Source organism: Neolamprologus brichardi, chromosome 4 (assembly GCF_056152115.1).
Source record: "Neolamprologus brichardi isolate AB-2024 chromosome 4, ASM5615211v1, whole genome shotgun sequence".
Classification (NCBI taxonomy): Eukaryota; Metazoa; Chordata; class Actinopteri; order Cichliformes; family Cichlidae; genus Neolamprologus; species Neolamprologus brichardi.
In genome coordinates, this window is record NC_142107.1 from 23,627,501 (window position 1) to 23,650,647 (window position 23,147).

The 23,147-nt window shown below is 45.3% G+C and overlaps 1 protein-coding gene across 11 annotated transcripts in view; it reads left to right on the forward strand.

The window, feature by feature from the left end:
• The window catches only part of rbfox3b (RNA binding fox-1 homolog 3b), a 448,440-nt gene that overhangs the window by 383,007 nt on the left and 42,286 nt on the right, over positions 1 to 23,147 (forward strand). For 10 of the 11 annotated variants that reach the window (XM_035912565.2, XM_035912571.2, XM_035912566.2 and 7 more), the window contains 2 exons: positions 10,787 to 11,080; positions 22,985 to 23,128. In XM_035912565.2, the coding sequence (XP_035768458.1) occupies positions 10,787 to 11,080; positions 22,985 to 23,128 (438 nt within the window). The remainder of the gene's footprint in view (positions 1 to 10,786; positions 11,081 to 22,984; positions 23,129 to 23,147) is intronic. The other variant, XM_087840097.1, reaches the window with a different exon arrangement.

Genomic DNA, 23,147 nt, shown 5'->3' on the forward strand with positions numbered 1-23,147 from the left:
GATCAGAGTGAAATTGTGGAGTAGTGAGACATGCTCCGAATCCCTCCCCCATCGCCACACATCCCACGCGCACACAGACACCTCGGCTCTGGCATCAATTATTGTGGATTGCGTGGTTGACAGAGTGTAAACCAGGTGCCAGCCCTCAATCCAATTAAAGAGATTTAATTGGAGAAAATAAATGGAGTGTGTCCACAAAGTGCTCGCTTACCCACATTTAGTAGATTTTTTTATTTTTTTTGTACCTTTTTCAAAAGCAAGGTTTTTGTTTATGAAAGACCGGCCGAATCTAATAAAGCCTCAAGGCTGTTGCTTTTCCCAGACTGCCTTGCTCCACAGGTCAGTAATGCAAACAATCCAATTTCTCCAGTGTGAGAGCTGTACTGGCATGTAGAAATGGGATTATTATCTAAAATGGGCCCAGCAGGTGTTTCTGTGACACAGTGTAATTTAGGGAAGGTGATAGTGTTGCCACATGGCCCGTGCTTAAATTCCCAAAGATGCCTTTAAAAAATATCTAACGAATAAGTTGGGAAATCTGCTGCTCTGTCCTGTTAGCAGTTTTACCAGAGAGCACGCTGTTTCCCGAACTCATTTCCCGGGCATCCCGCGCCTACGACGGCAGCCATCACAGTTTGAGGAGTTCGTCGAGCTAAAGAGAGGCGTCTGAATCGGTCAGGTGGAGCTCACGGCGGTCCCAACTTTTCCGCACCGAGCTCTTTTCTATCCAAATTTGTCCCCGGGGATGAGAGAGAGTGTAGCTCGTTCCCGTCGCCAGCCCCCTCCCCGCCACCTCGACTCCTCACGAGGGACAGACATGCATAATTCAGGATTGTTATCTGTCTGCTGCAAACCCCTTTCTTCCCCCATATGCACACACGCACACAGATCTGCAATGAAACAGTCTGACTGCACATCAATGATTCACCAGACAGCACCCCCTACCACGCAACCCCCCCTCTCCGTTGAGGGAATCATATGGAGCCGACAGGGACTCCACAGGCATGCAACTTCCTATAATTGGAATAAAAAAAAAGAGGCGAGCGAGGGAAATGCTGCATCAGGGATCTGCGAGAGTGGCATAGGTGTTCAAACAGCCATTCAGCAGTGTCAACCGGCAGATGGGCGACTGGCTGCATGCGCTGGCCCACTCGTTAGCCACCAGCAGAGGAATCAGGAGAGACGTCGAGGCGACGAGGGTTTTAAAGAGGGGGGAACGACTTCAGAGTTTGGATTCATCTCTCTGAAGACGACAGATTTTAACTCTGCGAAATGCAGCGGCGGCGGGACTGGAGACGGCTGCCTTCGCCTGCCTCCCAGCTTCCCGCTGCGAGCATCGCTGTTTCCCCGAGTTACCCCCGCCTCTTTATCCTCCGACTCCTCTCTCTCACCGCACTCACCTTTTCTCTTTCTTAAACATCACAGGAGCAAATCAGCAGACAAGTGATTGTACAAGTTTTCTCAAGCTTTCAAGAATTACCACCATTTCATCATGGATAATCATAGTTAATAACCCTTCTCATTAAGGAGACGAGAATCACGGGTCATTAATATTGTTAATATCTTCTCCCTTTTCCTTCTCTTCTATACCCCCCTTCTCTCTCTCTCTGCACGCCAGAGGGAGTGGAAACAAAAGGATGACTAAAAAAGAGCTTAGCGCGACAGTGATTAACCGATCGGGGTAGATGGACTGTGATGAATCAAAGTTATCTCTCAAATCTTAATAACTGGAATTAGCCCCTGATTAGATGAGCTTTGGCTACAGCGGGGAGTAGTCGGCTTTTTCACTTCAAAGAATCCCGCCCATGTAAACCTGTCCCTCCTTCCAGTGCAGAGCAAAGACAAAAAAAAAAGGAGAGCGAAGGATTCAACGAGGCAAATAGGCCAGCGGAAGCTGGAACGATATGCAAATACGACGGGAATCGCAGCAGAGCAAAGGGAATAAAGAGATAACACGAGAGACGCCGTTACACCTGTTCTCCCAGAATTCAGCCGTTTATCTCCCCCTTTTCCTAACATGCTTGGGGTCCACGGGGAGGTGTCAGCGTCTCCGTGACAGGGTCATAATGACAGTGGCGCTCTCCTTCATTTGCATATGTTTGCCATTGTCACAGCGGTCAAGGAATGTCACGTCGAGATTCCTGCATGCTTAAGTAATGGCATTTTGTCCTCACGAGGAACTCTGGCCCCGGTATCATAACCCCTGCCTGTGAAAACGGAAAAAAATTAAGGTAGTGAATTAACATGACAATCAAACCAACGTTGGCGTTTCTGTCCTCACTAGAATCTGGAAAAACGCTCATCGGCAGTCTGAAGAGCAACCCCTGGCGTGACGATTGATTTGCGGGTTCGTATGACCAGAATGACAGAACACCCCGCCCGTTCACTTATCGGTTTTCATTCGGTTCAGGTCTTTACCTTCGGTGATCAATCGCAATCTCAAAGCAGCTGTTCGGTAATGGAATATGTACGTCGATTTCACTTTGTTCTGACGACTTTAAAAGAATGAAAAAAAGTAGTAGATGAAAAAGTTCTTTGGTGTGTTTCTGACGAGGTCAAACGGGCACACCGTTAATAAACGAGTCTAAACACAAAACTTTGATGAATCCCACAAGTTAATCCAAATTTTGACACCCAGTGCGGAGTAATTAGTCCCAGATGTAAATATCTGTTATGCAACAAAAGCGGCAACGGCACTGAAACAGACAATTATCTCCTCTTACGGCGTTGGCAAAACGCTCCGAGTCTAACCATGTGTAACTGATGGCTTTTTCACAGGGCCTCCGGGCTTATTTGGTCCTTTCTCTTTCTTTTTTTATTTATCTGCATTTTTACCACGCAGCGCCCGAGCCCAGACAGCGCCGTGGCTGCGGCAGACAGGTTCATTACATGTCACAGGAGTTCAAAGTGATCCTCTGTCTACTCTGTTTATTAAGTGGCGCTCCGGCGTCTCTGAGGTATAGTAACGCTCGCGGTCGCACCGCTAAGAGCAGTCCCATCTCGGTGCGGGGCTCTGCGTGCGGCGCCACCGCTGCAATGTAATGAAGAAATCAGCAAGGGATTGGGGGAAAATGAACTCTCCTTCTAATACCTTCATCCGAGGCCGCGGAGCAAATAAGTGCTCCCAATAACAAGGAAAAATCATGTTAGAGCGGATGAAACATATGTGACACGTGAAAACGATTAAGGCTCTCGGAAAAGCGCGGCAGGAGCGCGCGCGAAATCTAAATTGACCCGGACACGGGGCGAGGAAGCCGAGTGTTTATTTTCGTGAATTGATTTTTGCACAAATGAGATGGAAAAATGGGAAGATGGGAGTTTGCAGGGGAGGAAATGTGAGACAAAACAATAACCCACTCCCCTGCCCATTTGAAATCATAAACCTACTGTAGTTGTGAGGAGGACCAGGGTTTGGCTGTGCTGGGGGTGTGATGTGAATCTGCATTAAATTGGGCTGCTTCTGCAATCTCCCCGCTCGCTCTCTCCCTCACTCTCTCTCCCGCTCGCTGTAATTGGTTGACTTGGGGGAGGGGAATAGCCATTGCACCAAATACGTACCTCATCACGAGAAGCTCTGCTGAAGGTGTTTTGTTGTTGTTGTTTACCTCGTCTTAGTTTCTCCTTTCCAGCACACCTTGGATTCGGCGTGTGGCATGTGGTTGTAATTAACACATGCCGCAGCCTCTGGTGAGTGTTAACAGAGAAACTTGGAGTAAGATCATGTGGCTCATCTAATTAAAATGGACCCAGCTAGACAGCCTTTATTTATGCGCCTTCGAGACAAAATGAATGCCAGTTGCCTGTGGAAATCATCTCAGGCCGTCTTTTCGCCCGACTGTCTGCGAGCGGGGCTACAATTAACCGAGCATCAGCGGCAGAGCGGGGGGACAACAAGAGGCTTTCATGCAGCTGGCTGAAAACCACTCAGTGTTTCGTTTGTGTTGCATCAACCGATCGGCCTCCGCCGAGCTGCGTTTCGCTCCTCACGATAAACCGCGCTGGGGTCGGTGCCGTGACGGCCGCGTGGGATTCGTCACAAGTTTGCCGCTGTCACCGTGAGCCAGTCATTAAAAGCAAATGAGCGTTTTTCTAGAGAGGAGTGCTCGGCGCATGAGCTTTTAGATGGCACAGGAACCGTTTTCAGGCAAAGCTTTAAGGTTCGCTTTAAAAAATGTTATGTCATCTGTAATCTGACGAAGAAAAGTTGCTTGTGTATGTTTTCCGTGAAGGAATGAGGCGGCAGAGCTGTATGTTAAGTATTCACGCTGTTTGGGTTATGCAAAAGCGCCGCCGAGCTCTTCATAAATCTAGTTGAATTGCTTAATGTATAGAGTGGGGAGGAACATTTCTTGCTTCTTTAGACTATTAGCGTAGTACAGTAGGAAGCGAGTAAAGTAGAAAGGCATCTGCTGAAAAATGATCCAGGCTGTGTGTGACGGAGCTGAAGCCATAAAGCTGCCCACTCCATCACGGCTCCTATCGCTGAGATTGATCAGCCCGCTCCCATTTGAGTGATTTCCCTCCGGATTCAATGCAACGCAATTAGTCGCCCGCCGTATTTTGCCTCCGCGCTGCTCTTTGACCCTCCATCGCACGTATGAGTCAGAGCAGCACTCTGCCGTTATGAGTTCCTCCTAACAGCTCCTGTATTTGCACAGCCCCGTCTCCTCTCGGCCTCTCAACACCGTCCCCGCGAGTGCCGCTAAAGAGGATCACGGGTAGCTGGCGAGCGGCCAAGCCCTTGTACCTGCTGAGATGGAATATAGCCTTGACCGTCCACACCGGGGTTAACAGCGAAAGCCTCTCGTCTCTAGCTTTCTGAGCACCGCGCCGGGATTTTGCGCCAGACTGACAGCCTCGGCGGTGGGCATCGCCACCGGGCCTCCCTCTGACCCCTTTGGCTCCTTATGCTGACTGTAAAAACAAAACTCCGCTCCAGAAGTGATCTCCTTAAGTAAGGGTTTCCAATCCAATTTTACACGAGGAGAGTGCTTAAGATAAGACATAGTGTTTTTTATTGTGCTCTTCAGTAATAGGAGTAGAAAGGGTGAAAGGAGAGATGGGGGAAAGAGGAATGGAAAGGATGGGAGATCGATAAAGGCTGCTCTCTCCGGTTGCCTTTATTCTTCATCGCCGTGCCCGTGGAGATGAGGTTTAGGCGGCTCATGGCTGGAGGCCATGCGGGGAGGGCATTAAAGTGTCGCAAAGGGACCTGCTCTTTTCTCATAAACAGGCCTGCAGGTAGAGAAACACTCACCAGGATCCCGTCTAACAAGCGCTCATTCGGAGCCATAACAAACAGCAGCCTCTTCAAGGGGAAAGCGATGTGCCGCGTACCTGCCCGGTTTGTCACGGATGACTTTTCATTAGGCGCCGCGGACGATCGCGGGGTCCGCTCGGCCCCAGCCGAAAGGGCGCGCGGTCGCGCCGGGACGAGCACAACTCCCCTGATTTGCGTGGGCCTTTCTTCTTCTCCCAGTTCATTTCCAGTCGAATAACTCGTTTGTCACTTACATCAGAGGAAGGCGAAGATCATACGAGAGCCAGCGCTACTTTGTGTTTCACTAATGAGCCCTGTTCTCTCCGCCTCCTTGCTTTTGCCTTGCTGCCCTTTGAAACGGCAGCGACGTGGTGCTACAACACTTTAGTAGTTTTCTTTCGCCGATCACGAGCTCCGGGCTGATGTGCTGTTTGTGTGTCACTCGGCTCTGTCTCAGTCCTTCGCACTTGTTTAAAGCTCGAATGGCAGCAGACCTGACACATATACGCTGGCCTGTGTGATGTGTGAATGCAACGATTCAGATTGTGTCCCCAGCTCAGAGGAGCACTTTAAGGCAGATGATAGTTTAACAAGTTTAGCGGAACGTGTCGCGGCTAACGCTAAAGCGCGAGAAAGGGAAAAAACAAATGTCCCTAAACTTAGGAACTGTCAAGGAAATAACAAACAAACTAAAACCAGAAGCTCCTCTCGCAGAAAGACTACACTGAACTTTAAAAAAATGTCATGTCGTTAAGGAAGAGTTTTATTTCAGGAGCAGGAGGATCCGCAGCAAATAAGCTGTAGAAATACAGTCAGCACCACCTGCTGATTAATGCCATAGTCCGCACAAAGTGATTTGCCTACATTCAGAATATCACTTTAAGAAACACCGACTTTCCAAATCTTAAGCACTCTGTCATGTTCGTTCCAGCGTAGTTACCTAAACGGTTTAAGCTGAACGTAATTTGTTTCCAGGCTTCCAGGACGCTGCTGCGTGTACCACTCTGCTGGATTGGCATCTAATTGTTATTAATGGCAGACAAGAACAACAATATTTTTTATCTTCAATTTTCTTTTCAGCGTGTAGAGCGTCATTTTTCTTGCTTTATCGATCAACTAATAGTAAATTAAGAGAACCCACCTGTTCACGTGGGGGACCTAAGGAACGTAGCATCAGTGGGGGGGAGTTTGGGTAACGCAGTCAGACCTGTAAGGATGTGTTTGCGTGCATCGCCGCCATGTTTGACAGATGATGCGGTTCGCCTGGGATAATGAGCGCTTCCTCTCCTTCCTCGTGCTCTCATGCACACATTCAGCTGGAATATGTTCCTAAACGTTCCCAGTGGACTCCGACCTGAGCTCATCTACATTCATGAAAGCTTCTGTCGAGGACACGCCTACTTCCTGGAGTCTTCTTGACTTGAGTTTTTTTGGGATTTGGTATTTCTTTCATTTTGCTGACCGCGCTCGTTCATAAGCACCAAACTGTGGCCTCTCTTAAAGTTTCTGCAATCATTGCAATTACTCTGAAAAACAAACAAACAAAATGTGATCCGGTGCAAACACCCGATCGGCTGCGATTCAGCGAGCGTGGCGCTGCATTGTAGTGTGGCACAACCTTTTTGCCGCATGCCTCTGCATATTGCTGCAGCCTCTCCTGTGCCAATGCAGGCATCTCATTGAAAACTAATGAGGACTCTGTGTTTTATTCTAACAGCCTAAAGGTGCCACCATATACTGGATTAAAGCACAAGTAACCCAAGGAGCATAATGAGGTTTCCTACAAAAGAAAAAACAGGAGCAAAGATTTGTCCTTAAGTCGTGGATCTAATCTTTACACGACGACGCTTTCCCGATCGCTTAAATTGCATTTGGTAAATAAAAACACAGATCAGGATCTGTCCCGACAGTGGCTAAAATAAAAGCCGAAGCTTTGATCCCTTTAATGACACGGACGGCGTTTGATGTACAAACACAGCACCTCCTTGTTTCCGAGCTTCCTGTCTCTGCCGGACTGTTGACGTGTCGACAGCTTGCACGGGCTGGTTAAAAGGAGGACAGAGGATCTGGTGGTACATTCAGCTGTCATACCAGGAGGTGCATCCTCTTTTTTTTTTACATTTTTTTTTTTAGGTAACCAACCCCATTCTCCTTTAAAATGGGTGCTTAGAAGTTGAAAATTGCCAACATCAAGAGCTTCCTTGAATTAGGATGCCCTGCAATGCAAGTGTGTTATATAATGCCATGACTGGAGGGAGAGGAAAAGTAGAGCACAGGGGTAGAGATTAAAAAACTTTCTGCATAAAAAGAGAGGAGGGAGGAAGAGATGAGCATAAAAGGGAAAGGGGGGAGGGGCGGGGGATCGAGGGAGAGACAGAGGAGATAGAAATATAGCGTAATGAAAAAGAGAAGGGGGGATTAGGTCAGGCAGGAGTGAGGGTTCGCTCCTGCAGCGGGAGCAGCCTTTGGGCCCGGCAGGCTGCAGGAGGCTGGTCAATCCTTCGGCTCTCTCAAGGCTTCTCTCTTTTTTCATTTAGATAATGGAGCATTTCCTTAATTGGCAGAGCGCAGTTTAGGCCGGGGTTTGTTTGCCAACACGTCAGAGCAGAATTATTTCCACTACATTTACAGCATAGTGTTGCTCGGCTCTCTCATTAAAACTGCAGGCTCCTCCTGCCCGGATAGGTTTTCTTTGGAAATCTACAGAAGGAGGCCGAGCAGCAAGGAAGAAGAAAACACATTTATCTACCATCACACCATCCCTAGTCAGCTTGTCAAGAAAGAGACCGAAACTTCTCGATCTGTTTACCGTTATTGTTTTTCTCCAATCACAAAGACTTACTTCTGCTGCTTTTTTTGCCTCCTTTCTTATCGAGAGACTTATGCGTCGAGCTCGCATGATCTGTATCTTTAAATTTGATTGAGGGTATTTGCAGGGGGTGTTATTGGATTTCGGCGTTATTGTCTCACCTTTTCCCTCTGTGTTTTTTAATGTTGGGATGGATATCCGCTCCAGCAGCACTGATCTCACCGTTCTGCTCATTAGTCTGGATTCGCAGACCTCGGTGCTTCGTAACAATAAGACACGCACTTCTGTAGTCCAGCCATTACCGAGTTTAACAATGTGCACCAGCCAGAAAAGTCCATTATTTCTGCAGCTCATCATCTCAAGCATCCATACGAGACAAAGGGTCTGTGAAACTGCTTCATTGCAAAGAGCCATCTATCACTTAAGTCAGGAGCAGAGACTACAAAATACACGTGGAACGCAGCGCAAACCGAGCAGGAAGCATATGGATGGATCAGAGTTATACAAAGGGCGCGTGCTGCTAGTGACAGGGCTCTGCAACTTTATATATATATGAGTACATCTCCATCGGACTCAGCTGGCTCAGCCTTACCTTTGTAAGACTTCACAAACACAGACGTAATCGATTCTCGGTCCAGTTCCTCAGAAATTCTCTTATTAGTTTGTGGTCAGTCGAGAAAACGTAGGCCTACGTCAGTTTTCAGTGTTGCTGCAATTGTTTTATGATCATAGAGTACAAACTCAGGCTTGCATTTAATGCAGGTGTGCCGTGCAACTGTCTTGCAACGTGCAGCTGTCTAAAAACTCAAAGTGATAACCTTTATTTGTGGATTTCAGTGCATGAGATTATTCAGTGCAATTTCCTTTTTTTTGTCTTTTAAAGATAAAGCATCGACATCCAGGTCTCGACATGAGCGTGTTCATTGGGTGTTGAGTAGATGTGGAACATACATAACATAAGGTTGTTTCTGGGTCTGAAAAATGCAGGAAACCTGCGTTCTTCCCATTTTATTGATATGCAGCAATAAATCAGTCTGCTTTGAGGTTGGCCAATTGGGTGATTCACGTGTAGCTACTGTACGAGAGTGCAGAGGTCTTGGTTTCTCAGTCAGATCCACTCATAGCTTGTGATGTCCAGTTTCAAAAAACCACGACCAACAGAAGAAATGCTCATAAAACAGTAGGTAACACCTTAAATTACAAAGACTGTAAATACCCTGTATTAAAAACTGAATTTCAAGGTATTTTATTTAAAATTACATATTTGTGTAGCCATCCTTAAAGGCAGGTGCACCGGAGGGTAACAAGTCAGATTTCTACAGCAGAGAAAGAACTATCCTGTCAGCAGTTTGTTAGTAAATTTAAGTATCGCCTGAGGGGAAGGAGGCACAGTTATACTGTAAGTAATATTAAATACTGTGTAATGTGTCTGTAATTTTGCATAAAAACAAACAATACTATAACAGTACTATCTTACATGTAAAGTATACTGTACTCTTCAGACGCTGTTTTTCAAAGTTATGTTCGAACAGTGACTGTGAAAGAAAAGAAACTTCCACCTGGCTCATAATTATGAGCTCACATACTGTAGGCCTGCAAATTTTTATAGTGTTTATTTTTGTATTGTAAGCTGGTAAAGGAGAACGGTCACATTTATATTAGTCAAATAAAGCTTTGGTCGTGCACATTATCATGAAGAAAATTAAATAAAGATATAAAAAGGTTTAATCTGTTTAATCTAAAATTACTTAAAATATATTTATTTCTTCTTTTACTGTAAAATTCTGACTCGGTGTCTTATTTTAGTATCAATATCTTTCAGTATTGGTATAGGTAATAATTTTATTGCATTTTCAAATAAAATACTCTGAAATTCTATTTAATTACAGGGGAATTACACCCTGTGGGCTGTGATATAAGTATTACCAAAACAGTAAAACAGTCGGTGTCACAGGTAACTACATCCATCTTTTATCTACAGTTTATGAAAAACACTACTGACAGAGACATGTCTGTACTGACTAAAAGTACAAAAAGGTGCAAACAAAAGCTTGTTCACATTGTTTTTCTCTGCTCACGATTTTTCGTAATTTAAAGAAGATTTTTGCAGATTTATTCCGTTTATTTAGCCGGAGGCCGTGCGAGCCTCGAAAATAAAACTGGGTGAATCTGAAATTTCAAGGCGGCAGAAACAGAATTAGAGAAAAGTAATCTTTCTAAAAGTCTTTAAAAAAGTCCACGCGATAACCGGAAACAAAGACGGGGGTGGCGAAGAGCAGGAGAGCTCATAAAGCAAAAAAGTATGAAAGTGGAGCTTGGAGAGGGAGCAGCTGCTGGTTTAACAGACCTGTCATTGAAATCAAAGGCCCTAATCAAAATTTTATCAATTAATTGATCTTTCCTCCTGTGCTTTGCCACAAGTGCAATTGAGATTCCCCATGACTCTTGCCCCTCCAACAGCAAGCCATGCTCTACAACATAAACTGTGTTCATTAGAGAAGATCAAGGATTCCTCTAATATGAGCTGAGATGTGATATGATGGCTGTTTCCCCCTGACTTAGTTGGTGTGCAGGACATCTCCCCCCGGTTGCCTTCCACATCACACCAGGGATCTTTGCGCTTCTTTCATGCTGGTTTTACAAGTCAAACAACCTACTTTAAGTTTAATTTTAACCGTAGTTCTAACGCCCACCTCCTGCTGTGCGTTTTTCCACAGGGTAACCAAGAGGCCACCAACCCCCCAGAAGCGATGGCCCAGCCGTACACCCCAGCCCAGTACCCGCCTCCCCCACAGAATGGCATTCCCGCAGAGTTTGCGGCACCTCACCCGCTCCCGACGCAGGACTACACCGGGCAGAGCCGGGTGCCCGAGCACGCCATGACCCTCTACACGCCCACACAGACGCACAGCGAGCCGGCCGGCACTGACAACAGCACGCCCGCCACCACGACCGCACCGGTCAGTGTCCTTCACCACCTGCAAACACTGTTCTCAACACGCTGTCAGCAAGTAAAATATCTTCATATTATCTTTTTTTATCCGTATTATTATAACGTTACAAATGTCCGATTGTTCTTCCCGTGACTGGTTTCTTCCGTCTGCTTACCAGTGTGAGCTTAGCCAAATGCTGTGATTTCTCTCTACTCATTTCCTCTCCCTTGTTTCACTGAGAAGTAAGCCTATTGTTTAATATTCAGTCAATATTTACATGATCTGTGCCTGCCTATAGCTCTCCAGTTCTGCCCTCTTTGTATATTGACAGAAAAGTCTGTGTGCATGCAGGAAACTTTTTCAACAGATCCCAAATCACAGCATGTAAAGTCTTCAAACTTTTCGGCTCCAGTATAATAACGTTTTGGAAGTAGATGTGGCCTTGACAAGCACGATTCAAATAACTGGAACCAAATAACAAAAACTGGAGCAGTTTGGAGCATAAACTCTCATTCAGAAGCACGACCCCTTAACCCTTTAAGACCTACCATAGAACCAAGTCCGCCAGAGCTTATATTATATGTTTACATGCTGTGGAGCCATTTTGGGAGCATTTCAAGTTGATATACATCAATACAACCATTACAGCCTAGATTTTAATAATATGTATGAATTAAGTGCATAGTGATTACATAAATTGCAAAAAAGTGCAATAAACTACAAAAAAATTGAAAATCGTTTTTGTTTTTTTAACATATATTTCTAGTTAGAGAAATTTAAGAGGCTTATCCCTCAAAACTGTAAATACAAAAAAGTTGCACAAAATAGTTTCCCACCACAGGAAATTTATTTTGAGTGTCTTCATAGTTTTATTTTTGAAATACACCAATTTTTATACACTGCAGGAAAAACGAAAATAAATATTATAGTGCAAATTTGCAAAAAAGCAGCATATGCATCAAAATAAACTATTTCCAGCAGTGCAATATGAGTCCTAAGCATCCCAGAAACGACACAGAAAGTCATAAAGTCAAACATAACTTTTAAAAACACCAGTATAGGCTCAGACGGTAAAAAACTACATTTCCGCGAAAATGACGTCACTTCCGGTTTCGGGCAGGTCATGGCAGACATGCGAAAGTTCGCGCTGACGTCTAATCCAATGTAGGAAGTGTTACAAACAGCTGATCGGATCGGCAAAGCGTGTTTCTGGAATATTATGTTTTTGTTGCTGCAAGTGCTTTTTATGCAGTTTTTGCAAAACTATATGTGGAAGGAAACTGTGACCGAGGACAAGCTGATGGCATAAGATGTAAGTACAACTCCTCCGGTTTCATATGCAAAAAAAATTATTGTGCTAGCTTACGTGGTTGCAGAGCTACCGGGATTTAAAAATAGTTACGCAAAACAGAGTGTGCCCACTCCGACCGGTTTTAAAGGGTTAAATCGCTGCAAATTAAACCCCATGTTTGACAGAAGAATAGTACAGCGGCAGTAAATCAGAAGTCAAACCTAAGAAATGGTCAAAACAAGATTGTAAAAATTGTTCAAAGCTTAAAAAACATCAGCCCAAACATCTCACAAATAATTAGGTCACTGGCAAGAAGTCGGCAGCATGACTGGATACATACAAAGTATCCTAGAGAGGCTCAGTCTTCAGAAGGGAAGAAGGGGAAGATGATAATGTATCTCAGGAAAATACTGCAAAGAATTTGGCAATTTCGTTCTGTTATGTACCATAGATGATGAAAAGATTAAGAGCATCAAGAGAGATCTCTGTACGCAAGGGACGAGGCTGAAAACAATTTCATTTTCAATATTGTAATCTGCAATCTGCATTATAAACACATCTGATTCTGAGGTGCAAATCACTGCACGGGCTCAGGGGCACTCAGTGAATGCAGCGCGGTGCTGCGGCCATAAATCCAAAAATCTATCATGCAGGGGAAACACGGTGGTGCTGTAACAGCAGCAGAAGAACATATTAACATCATATATCACACACATGTTGTGTGCATTTCCGGATTTGTTGATAAAAAGATCTCCCTTCCTCAACCGATCAAATAACTTCTACACTGGCTTCTTCTCTTTATTATAACGTGTGCTGAAGTGGTTCTTAGTGCAGGAGTTGCATTGCCTTCATTACTGTCAGTGATTGTGATTGAATATTTCCTAAAGTTAGGAGTTTAAAGTGTACAAAGGAAGCTGCTATTGTGCAAACAAATAGGTTTTATTCTGCTGAAGCACACCTAACACTGAGTGGGTGTGTTAACAGTAAATTTGTGGTTTGTACTAATAAAGTGATTTCATCTGTTGTATGAGCAGCTGATGAGCTCAGAAATGAAGCTAACTCGCGGCCCTAAAAGCTGCAGTTCTCCAAATGACCACTTGAGGCTGGCTCATGAAATATATGCATAATAAAAGATGGAGCTAAGCTTACCATAATTAGAAAACAACTAATTTGACCAAAATTAGTCCTGAATCCATAAAATCTGCAGGAGAGTGTTCACAGAGGTCACGAGAGAAAGCAGCTTCCAGTAGATGTTAGTAGGTCTACATAGGCTTCAGTGTTAAAATACCCAACTTTAGACTTATGGATATTTTCTCCTTTTCATCAGCATGTTATGGCTTGCTTTTTAGGTCTAAGACATCTGCAGTCCAGTTTTAGTGTGAGGACTTATAGTATTAGTCTGTTATTTGGACTTATCAGCAACTGCGTGTGTTTGGTTGACTAATACTGTTTTGGAAAGCAGGCTGGTGACTAAACTCGCTTGCTTTCTTATGTAACTACATGAATTTGTCCAGTTATCATAATGTCTTGTTCAAAAAAAGTATGTATAGCAAAAATGAATGAACCACATGTGAGATTATCACTGCTACACCCATGTTTTGTATACTGTCTATGAGCTGAATGCACCAGATTCCTGTAATTACCAGTTCTGGCCACAGGGGTCACTGTTTCTACTGTTCAGAAAAAGCTGCATATTCTTACTTTAACATGCAAATCTGGCCTATTTTTGTTATTGTAACATATTTGCATTTTTCAAAAGCCTTAATTAACTTTTTCTCTCTCTTATGTTTACATAAATAGTAAGTGAAATGTTTGGCCCCAACCCTTGTTACCCATTTTTTTAGGTCATTTTTCTTCCCCCCCTCTTTTTTCAGACACTAATTTGAATGTTTCCTGCATCACAGACACAAAAACAGCCCGTGTTATTAAAAGGTGAGGGTTAACAGCGAGAGTTGCACGGCTGCACATTCATGTGCAGCAGCAGCAGCAGCAGCAGGCTTTGATGTTCAGGCCAAGCTCGGCGCCTGACGACGGAGGCGAATTTGACTGAGAATGCGCTGCTAAAATGAAAGCGCATATCTGAAGAACCATTAGGCTCCCAGAAAAACATGTCAACCTGAGCTGTTTTATTTATTTGCGTGAAGGAGATTTGACATGCTTTCGACATGAATGATTCAGGCTCTCTGAAAGGAGGACACGCCCTCCCCCACTTATCTTCTTCTCCCTCCGTTAAAGGAGCAAAAGAAAGAGATGCACTTTTCTCCAGCAGCCAAAACCAACAGCTGCTTAGTGAAATCAGCTAATTATCTGTAACTACACCCGGGCGTTTGAGATTTTTCTTTCGAACATAAGACACCGTCGTCTGTGCCAGGACATGATAATGCTCCTGTTTTCACTCCATCATGAGAGTGCATGCCTCTAAAGCGTTGGCACTCGAAGGAGAAAACAAACCTCTGGCAACGGATTGTGAGAGAAATTCTAAATTATATAGCATACACTTTGTTCGTGCGCGCTTACATAAAATGCCTTGACCTGAGATTTACCTTCACAAGAGGTAGATGCAGATAAAAGGGAGAACGCTTAGCTTCGAACTTAAGAGCCGCGTCTAGAAAGACGGATAGTGCCGGCAGAGATGAAAAAAGCGGGACCTGCGTACCTCTTTTTCTCCTTTAGCATGAAAACACCTGCTGCTGGAGGTCAGTGCGAGGCCACAGCCCTGCTGAGAGGCATCGGGGTCGCTCGTGAAGAGCACCTTTAATAACTCGATTTTTTCCCAGCCTCACAATTACGGCGCAGCCATGAATATTTGGGGGCAGAAAAGCGCTTATGCAGCATAAGCAGGGCGATAGCGCTGCACGGCGTATCATCATCGGCCTGTAATGTAGCAACGTTTGATTTGAAGATTTGTGCGACGCACTCGGACCGCTCTGTGGTTATGCGCTGCACTTACAGTAATGGCTGGGACACGAGGATTTAAAGTGAGGAGAGACTTGGCAGGAGGTTTAGTCTCCTCCTCCTCCTCCTTCCCACCACTCCCCTCCGCTCTCTATCTCTCGCCGTCTCCACTCTCTCTCCATTTCGCATTTGATTTCATTTCATCTGTTCACCCGCTGTGAAGAGAGCCCAGTGATGGTGGCCATGGAGAGATGAGAGCTCGCCTCATCTTCCTTCATGTTCTCCCCTTCTCGCGCGATCCCCGCGTTCCTCCATCTTCATTCTCCGCATCCACGCTCTCCTCACTTCCACCCGTCTTTTCTCCGAGAGGACGGAGGGACGAGATTAGCGGGGTGTAAACAGAGAGTCTAATCCCCGGGGCTGGTGGGGTGGTGTCGCCCACCACTGCGTTCCCCAGCTTTAATGACAGACCCAGCCTGTTTGCTGTGGGTGTCACAGACGGGCCCGGGCGCCTTTGATTAGGGCGCCCTGCAGAAACACAGATTGAGGGAGCAGATCAGCTACTCGCTGCGAATCTCCCCCCTAAGTTCCTCCTCCCTTGACTCGACTCTGCTGCGCTCAGCTCCTCCACCCCACGACGATGCTTTACTCTGCACATCTTCTCGACTTAAAGACTTAAAAAGAGTCAAGAGAGAGAAAATTCAGTGAAACGTATGGATTCTGCGCGAATTCCCTGCAGAGAACGGAGAGTGTGTATGTTTTAATGAGGCACGGGCACCGTCTCCGCTTCTTTCTCTCTGCTTCTGTGTCTCCAGTCCATCGTCTATACTGGGAAGGTGGCGTTGTCCAGAGTCAGACCTCTGGGACCTCGCTCTGTGCCGTGTTCAAACAAGCTGACTTGAAAGCAGTCGACTTGAGGAAGAGAGGCAGCCCCCAACTTTCTCCAAATCCTTAGAGATGAGGGTAGCAGAGGGCTGCCAGGGAGCTCTGCTCGAGCAAAAAAAAAAAAACTGAGCTCGTTATCTGGCTCGGTTCAAATAGTCTGAGGTTTGGTTGAATTTCATGAGTAATCATTCTCTTTTCAGATAACAAATTAAGGCAGTGGCGTTAGGGCAGCACTCAATTCCAGATTTTTCACAGCCCGTGTCAGCGGCACGAAGACTTTCCAAAGGGTATTCTGGGGGACTGTGATAACATAGACGCGCACACAAACACACAGGGGCATGCAGAAAACACGGGCGAGCACATGCAAACACTTACAGCCACGCACGCACACACACTCATCTCTCACAAGCTGTGTTTAAGGGATCGAGACACCACCAGGGTGTAGCTTTCAGAGACACTGCTGATGGCAGCATGTAGGCCGCCATTAAAAGGGGATGACTGTGTTATCTGTAAGTGGGAGGAGTCGCTTACTTCCCCCTGGTGTAAATTCCCTTTTCAAAGATATCCTCGGCGTTCCCTAAAATAAATACTCTCCTGGATCGTTTAAAGGATGAGGATGCTGTTATTCTATTATCGTCAGCAAATGGGTGAATCCCACGAAAAGGCCAAAACTGACAGCGTCTCTCAAAACTCGCTGCCCGAACGCTCTCGCAGAAACGCCGCTCACAAACAGAGAGACTCGGTAATGTCCCGAAACATCTGGGCGCCGTAGTTTTTAGCAATCATGAGATAAACATTTGTCGGGGACTATTTTCAGCTGTGCATTAATGCGCAGTCGGGTCTCTGGTGAGTCTTTAGAGCAGCAAGAGTTCCCAGCTACAGTACATAGTGTCCTTTATAATGAAGATGCACGTCAGCCGGTCCAACGGAGAGGTTCACTGGTGTGTTTTTAAAAGTTTTCAGAACAATAGGATCACAAAACCAACACGACGCATGTTACGAACGTGAAGAAGACCTGTGTCAGTCTAATTAATCGAGACCACATGCAGAAATAACCTTTAAGAGAACGTAGATGTCATTTAAAAATCTAAATAGATTGAAATATGAGCATGTGTTGCCACCACAATCATCGCCCAGACGGTGTCCAGAAAATGGGCTTCCTCTCAGCTAATTAGAGGCACTGAACTGGACCTCTCGACTGCGTCTGTGCTGTTGTTGCCTTTTGGAGCATTTTAATGGAATTATCTGACAAATAATTTGGCCCGTCGTGTGGTTAATGCACCACCAGATGGTCCGAGAAGTCTGTGCTCCAATTTTGGTGACTATAGTGTTTTAGTACCCTTTTTTTAGCTCGTTAGTTAACACGCTAAAAGCAGATATCTCTGTCTGTGCGATGCACCTGTACGGTTAATGAATGCGGCTTGTCACATTAGCTCGCTAGCCTTCGCTGATAACTTGGCACTTCACCCGCGGGTCTAAATGTGGCTTCTGGCTCAAGAAAAGCGAGATGAAAGCGGCCAAAACACTAATGTCCGGGCTTTAAAATGCAGAATCCATAACGTAGTGGGTGACATCACACCGGCAGCATCCGTCTTGTGCGTGCGGTTTTCACACCGGCTGCCACGAGGGCATTACACGTGCGTCATCGATATTTTCCTCGGCCTCGAGTGCAGCGATAGTTTGGATTAGCTGTCAAACCCGATGCAAGTGAGCCCAACCCTAAATGTAAAATTTATCCCCACTGATGCTTCTTACCAACCAAAACCTACCTCAGAGCTGAAGTAGGCTTCTCAGCTTTGAGCTTTTGATTCTGCAGAGTTAGTCGAGAGAGGAGACTTTCATGTTTCTGAGCTTTATTAGTGCCGAAACGGCCTATCGCAAAAGACAATCTATTGGTCTCGGTGTTGCCGGCGTGCTGAAAATGACTCCTCCGTCTCGGACTTGTTTATATGAATCGAAGGGAGAAGGCGGTGGGGGCTGATCCTCCACTCCACACTTAACTCCCTGCTCTCTCAGGTGATGGAAAGGTTATATTTGCAGCTTCTTTAGAAAAAGAAAACAAACGGCGAAGGACTGGAAAAGGAAAATAATGAATTAAACCTCTGGCATTATAATTCTTGAGAGCGAAGACTCAGAAACCCCCCACCCCAGCTCCTATTTAATCGGATGTAATCTACCTGCTTGGCAGCATTCCAATCAGATAGTTTCAATTATGCTCTTGTAATGCCACTCTGCGAGGAGGGGGAAAGTGCTGAGCAGAGCACTTTGCAGGCGATTTGCAAATAACAGCAAGGGAGTCTTTTAGAGAAATGACTGAACAGGAAGCCGGAGAGTTGCCGGAGTTGACAGCTCTCTCACTCTTAGGTTTGCTGGCTTTGGCGGTGACGGCATGTTTTGCATCCCGCCGCCTCCTGCCCGTGACAGCAGCTGTCGGGACAGTAAAGCGCCGCTGAAGGTGGCCTCCTATGGTAATACGGAAGTAATTATTTTCCACCGCTACACCAGCGTCTCACAACCAGGCAGGTCGGAGCCTCGGGAGCAACGCGCAGAGGCAGCCGTCGCGGATCGCGGTGACACTCGGGAGTTACCGAGCTAGCAGGACGCGGTCCGAGGCGCTCGGGAGTCGGCGTTCAGCATTTGTGTTCTCCATATGTGTACTTGCCCCCTGTGTTGGGGTGTCGGCGTGCCGCCGGCCTGTCAGAGCGTCGCACCAAAGTTAATCTGGATGTCTGCAAACACGCGACTGCGCCTGCCGTGATAAAAAGCCGGGCGGAGGAGCTGGAGGACAGCGGCGCTCAGTAGTCTGGCAACATACGCTAAAGGTCGATAGTGTCATGTGTGACCGATGAAACAGATTGACCCGCGGGGCTGTGGTACCTTGTCACCCTCCACGGTCCCGGCATCTGTCTGCAATGTGTCACCCCCGGGGCCCAACATGGCTACTCAGGCTATTAACCTCCAGCGCGCGAGGACACGGCAGAGTTAAGACCCGTCCACCCGTCTCTCTCTGTCACAAATCCACTCCTCAGTAGCCGGCCGGCCGACCGAGTGCACTTCCCGCTCCCGCGTCCTCTATCGCTTGTTAACCTCTGGTCTGAACAGCGTCCAGAGCAGGCTGGACTTCGGAAGCCGCCGTCACGAGTGCGCCCTACCTGTACGGCTGCAGGGGAAGACAAAGCGGGACCTTGAATCAAACAACTGTCACTGCTAACAATGTATGTCACCGTCTCGGAATGGGCCATAAAAACCAAATAAATGACGGCCATTACAGTGGAGATTGTGATTATGATAATGAGAATAATAAAGGCGATCATCATTACGATCATGATGATAATGATAATACTGTGATGATGAATTATAATGAATAAATCCCTACCCCATTTCCTAAATGGTGGGAAATGCATCACTACGAGAGGCCTGCAGCCATCTGACAGGCTCGGAGCGGCGCGAGGGTTATCGGCGTGTGCGTGCGTGTCATTCGAACCGCTTGTACTCCGGCTACAGCCTACTCTCTTTTCACGCCTGTATCAGTACAAGATTGCATCCGTGTATGTGACTTCCCAGTCAGAGTATAGTGTGTGTGTGTCATGCTCAGAGAGCACTTCCCAGGAGACCTGGCAGTTTACATATCACATTCAAACAGCTTTTGTTCTCAATATCTGCCACTTCCACTCTCTCGTTGCTCGTTCTCCCCTCTCCTCTCTCACCGTTTCTTTATTTAGTATCTTACCAGAGGCTCTGGCTCTAAATCAGCCTTCATTTTATTGTTTTTTTTTTAATATGCTTGCTTTTGAGAAATGGACACTGTCTCTAACACATAAAAAAATCACAGCATTTATCTTTTCTTGATGAGTGACCTCTTGTGGTCATGAGAGCAATTACTTTTCCTCTCTCAGAGACAAATAGGAATTGTGCAGAGCTGCTTCGCACTAAAACTTTATTTGAAATTGTAGTGAATGGTTTGTAGTTCACTTCTTGTCGCTCACTAACAGTCGGCACTTTCCAGAGTTGAAGTATAGAAATGCCAACACCTACGAAGCTGTGTGTGTGTGTGTGTGACCCTTTATTACCAGCGTGTTTCATATGACGTCAGTGCATGCAGACCCCCCCCTCATGTGTATCTCACCTGTTTACCATGCAGATCACCAGAAGAACGAGATCATTCGTGTTTATTTTGCTTAATAAGAAGTTTTTTAATATATACTTTATTTATTTTTTGTGCATAACAGCTCATGTTTGTGCTTTTTGGTGCAAATTAATAAACACAACTTTGCTCATGTGCCCAGTAAGTGTGAGGTGATAGAGTTTAGTGTAGGTTTCCTGGTGCAGTGATATCGTACCACTGTCACAACCCCTGGCACTTCTATTTTTTATGCTAAGCTAACCTGGATTCTGTTTAACGGCCAGCAGGAAGCGACTCACCTTTCGACAAAAAGATGTCAGACTTTACAGAATCGATGAGAAAATGCTGATTTGACTTGTGATTTATTATCTGCATAATTAACCCCTATTTTTTTAATGTCATTTCACAGCCTGATCATTTTGTAAATGATGGCTCCATTTAGAGTAAAACAGAACATAAAGCAGAGTAGGCTTTAAAAGCAGGACTGGGCTGTTTATTTTCCCAAGAGGCCGCATGAGAAACTGGGACTCTCGTGGAGGGCCACACCAATAAGCTGAACTCAGTTCTGCTCACTATTAATTTTCCCTCTTTGCAAACTCATCGGTGCGACGCTCCACAAGAGTCCCAGTTTCTCTTGTGGCCTCTTGGGAAAATACATTTCCCAACCTGCCTTCAAGCACGACGTTAAACACATCGGTTGGTTTGTGTTTCAGCTACATGCTAAACAAGCAGTTAGAGAAACATCAAGATGTTACCTTTAAATCAGGCCTTACAGTTCTTCTATAATGGGCTGTTTTTATTTAATATGCCAAGTCATTGAATATTCCACAGAAAGAGGATCCATCCTTAACCCTAAACAGGCTGCACGCATCCCAGTGGATGTCAACATTTCTAAATCTCAAACCAAATGTTTTAACCCTTTAAAGCCGGTCGGAGCACGCTCTGTTTTGCGCAACTATTTTTAAATCCCGGTAGCTCTGCAACCACGTGAGCTAGCGCAATAATTATTTTTGCATATGAAACCGGAGGAGTTGTACTTACATCTTATGCCATCAGCTTGTCCTCGGTCACAGTTTCCTTCCACATATAGCTTTGCAAAAACTGCATAAAAAGCACTTGCAGCAACAAAAACATAATATTCCAGAAACACGCTTTGCCGATCCGATCAGCTGTTCATAACACTTCCTACGTCCATCAGCGCGAACTATCGCATGTCCGTGATGACCTGCCCGAAACCGGAAGTGACGCCATTTTAGCGGAAATGTAGTTTTTTTACCATCTGGGCCTCATGAGCCTATACTGGTGTTTTTAAAAGTTATGTTTGACTTTATGACTTTCTGTGTCGTTTCTGGGATGCTTAGGACTCATATTGCACTGCTGGAAATAGTTTATTTTGATGCATATGCTGCTTTTTTGCAAATTTGCACTATAATATTTATTTTCATTTTTCCTGCAGTGTATAAAAATTGGTGTATTTCAAAAATAAAACTATTAAGACACTCAAAATAAATTTCCTGTGGTGGGAAACTATTTTGTGCAACTTTTTTGTATTTACAGTTTTGAGGGATAAGCCTCTTAAATTTCTCTAACTAGAAATATATGTTAAAAAAACAAAAAGGATTTTCAGTTTTTTTGTAGTTTATTGCACTTTTTTGCAATTTATGTAATTACTATGCACTTAATGCAGACATATTATTAAAATCTAGGCTATAATGGTTGTATTGATGTATATCAACTTGAAATGCTCCCAAAAATGGCTCCACAGCATGTAAAAATATAATATAAGCTCTGGCAGACTTGGTTCTATGGTAGGTCTTAAAGGGTTAAAACAGGAATCCACTCAGAAATGGTACAGGTAAAAAACAAAAAATAAACCAACAACAGCTAACATCCATTTTTTATATACAGTCTATGCTTCTGGCTCCAGCTCGATACTTGCTGCTCATATACTGATGCTGTTTGTCACCATCTAAAACGAATATTTTGATCGTTTTAGCCAAATGTTTAGCGGCTTAAACTTTAACCACAGAGCGAGCAGGTCAGCAACCACTCATTTGATCAATTTGCATAAAACACATTTTCAGAAAACACTTACCGGCAACCTATTGACCAAATACAAAGACGGACCGATGTCAGAGCAGTGAATACAAAGGGAGGATAAGCTGAGCAGTTAACCAATGAGGTTTCGTCCATAGAAAATAAAACTGCCTCAAATACGAGGTCCATCTAAACAGACAAGCCACGAGCACCCTCGGTGAAATTCATCACGGCTGTCACAGAAAGAAACAAGTGGAATTTGTCACTGACATCAGACACGTCATTTATATAGAAATGTCAGCACAGCATTCGCATAATGATGGAAACAACAACGCTGAGGGCTTTGGGCCTCGCACTCTGATGGCTGTGTGCAAACGTCACCAATAATGTGTCTTTAGTCTAGACATGTCAGGGCTCCGTGGGATCTATATCCACGCCTTTTTGTCAGCGCCTTCAATCTTCCCTGTTGCTCAAGAGCTAAGTGCAAGAGATTAATAAGTGGATTTGTAATGCACAACCTCAGGTTTGACACTATAAGTCATAGGCTGTTTATCGCTTTGGCTTTCTCGCCTGATTGAAAAATAGCAGACGCCGAGGAAGTCAGTCAGCCAGGCCTCCCACCCCACCCCGTACCCCGCCACCCTCCTGTTTCAACCCCCTCTTCTTCTATACTTCATGACCAGGAGGTAGAGTATACTGTAGCAGCTAATGAGCAGCTTGTGTCTTTCCTCTGTTTGTTTCCCTCTGGCAGACAGATGATGTGACGCAAACAGAGGGCTCTCAGCAGCTCCAGCTCCAGCACTCAGACTCTTCAGAGAAGCAGCAGCCCAAAAGGTTACATGTCTCCAACATTCCCTTCCGCTTCCGGGACCCTGACCTAAGGCAAATGTTTGGGGTGAGTACCTCAGAGAAAA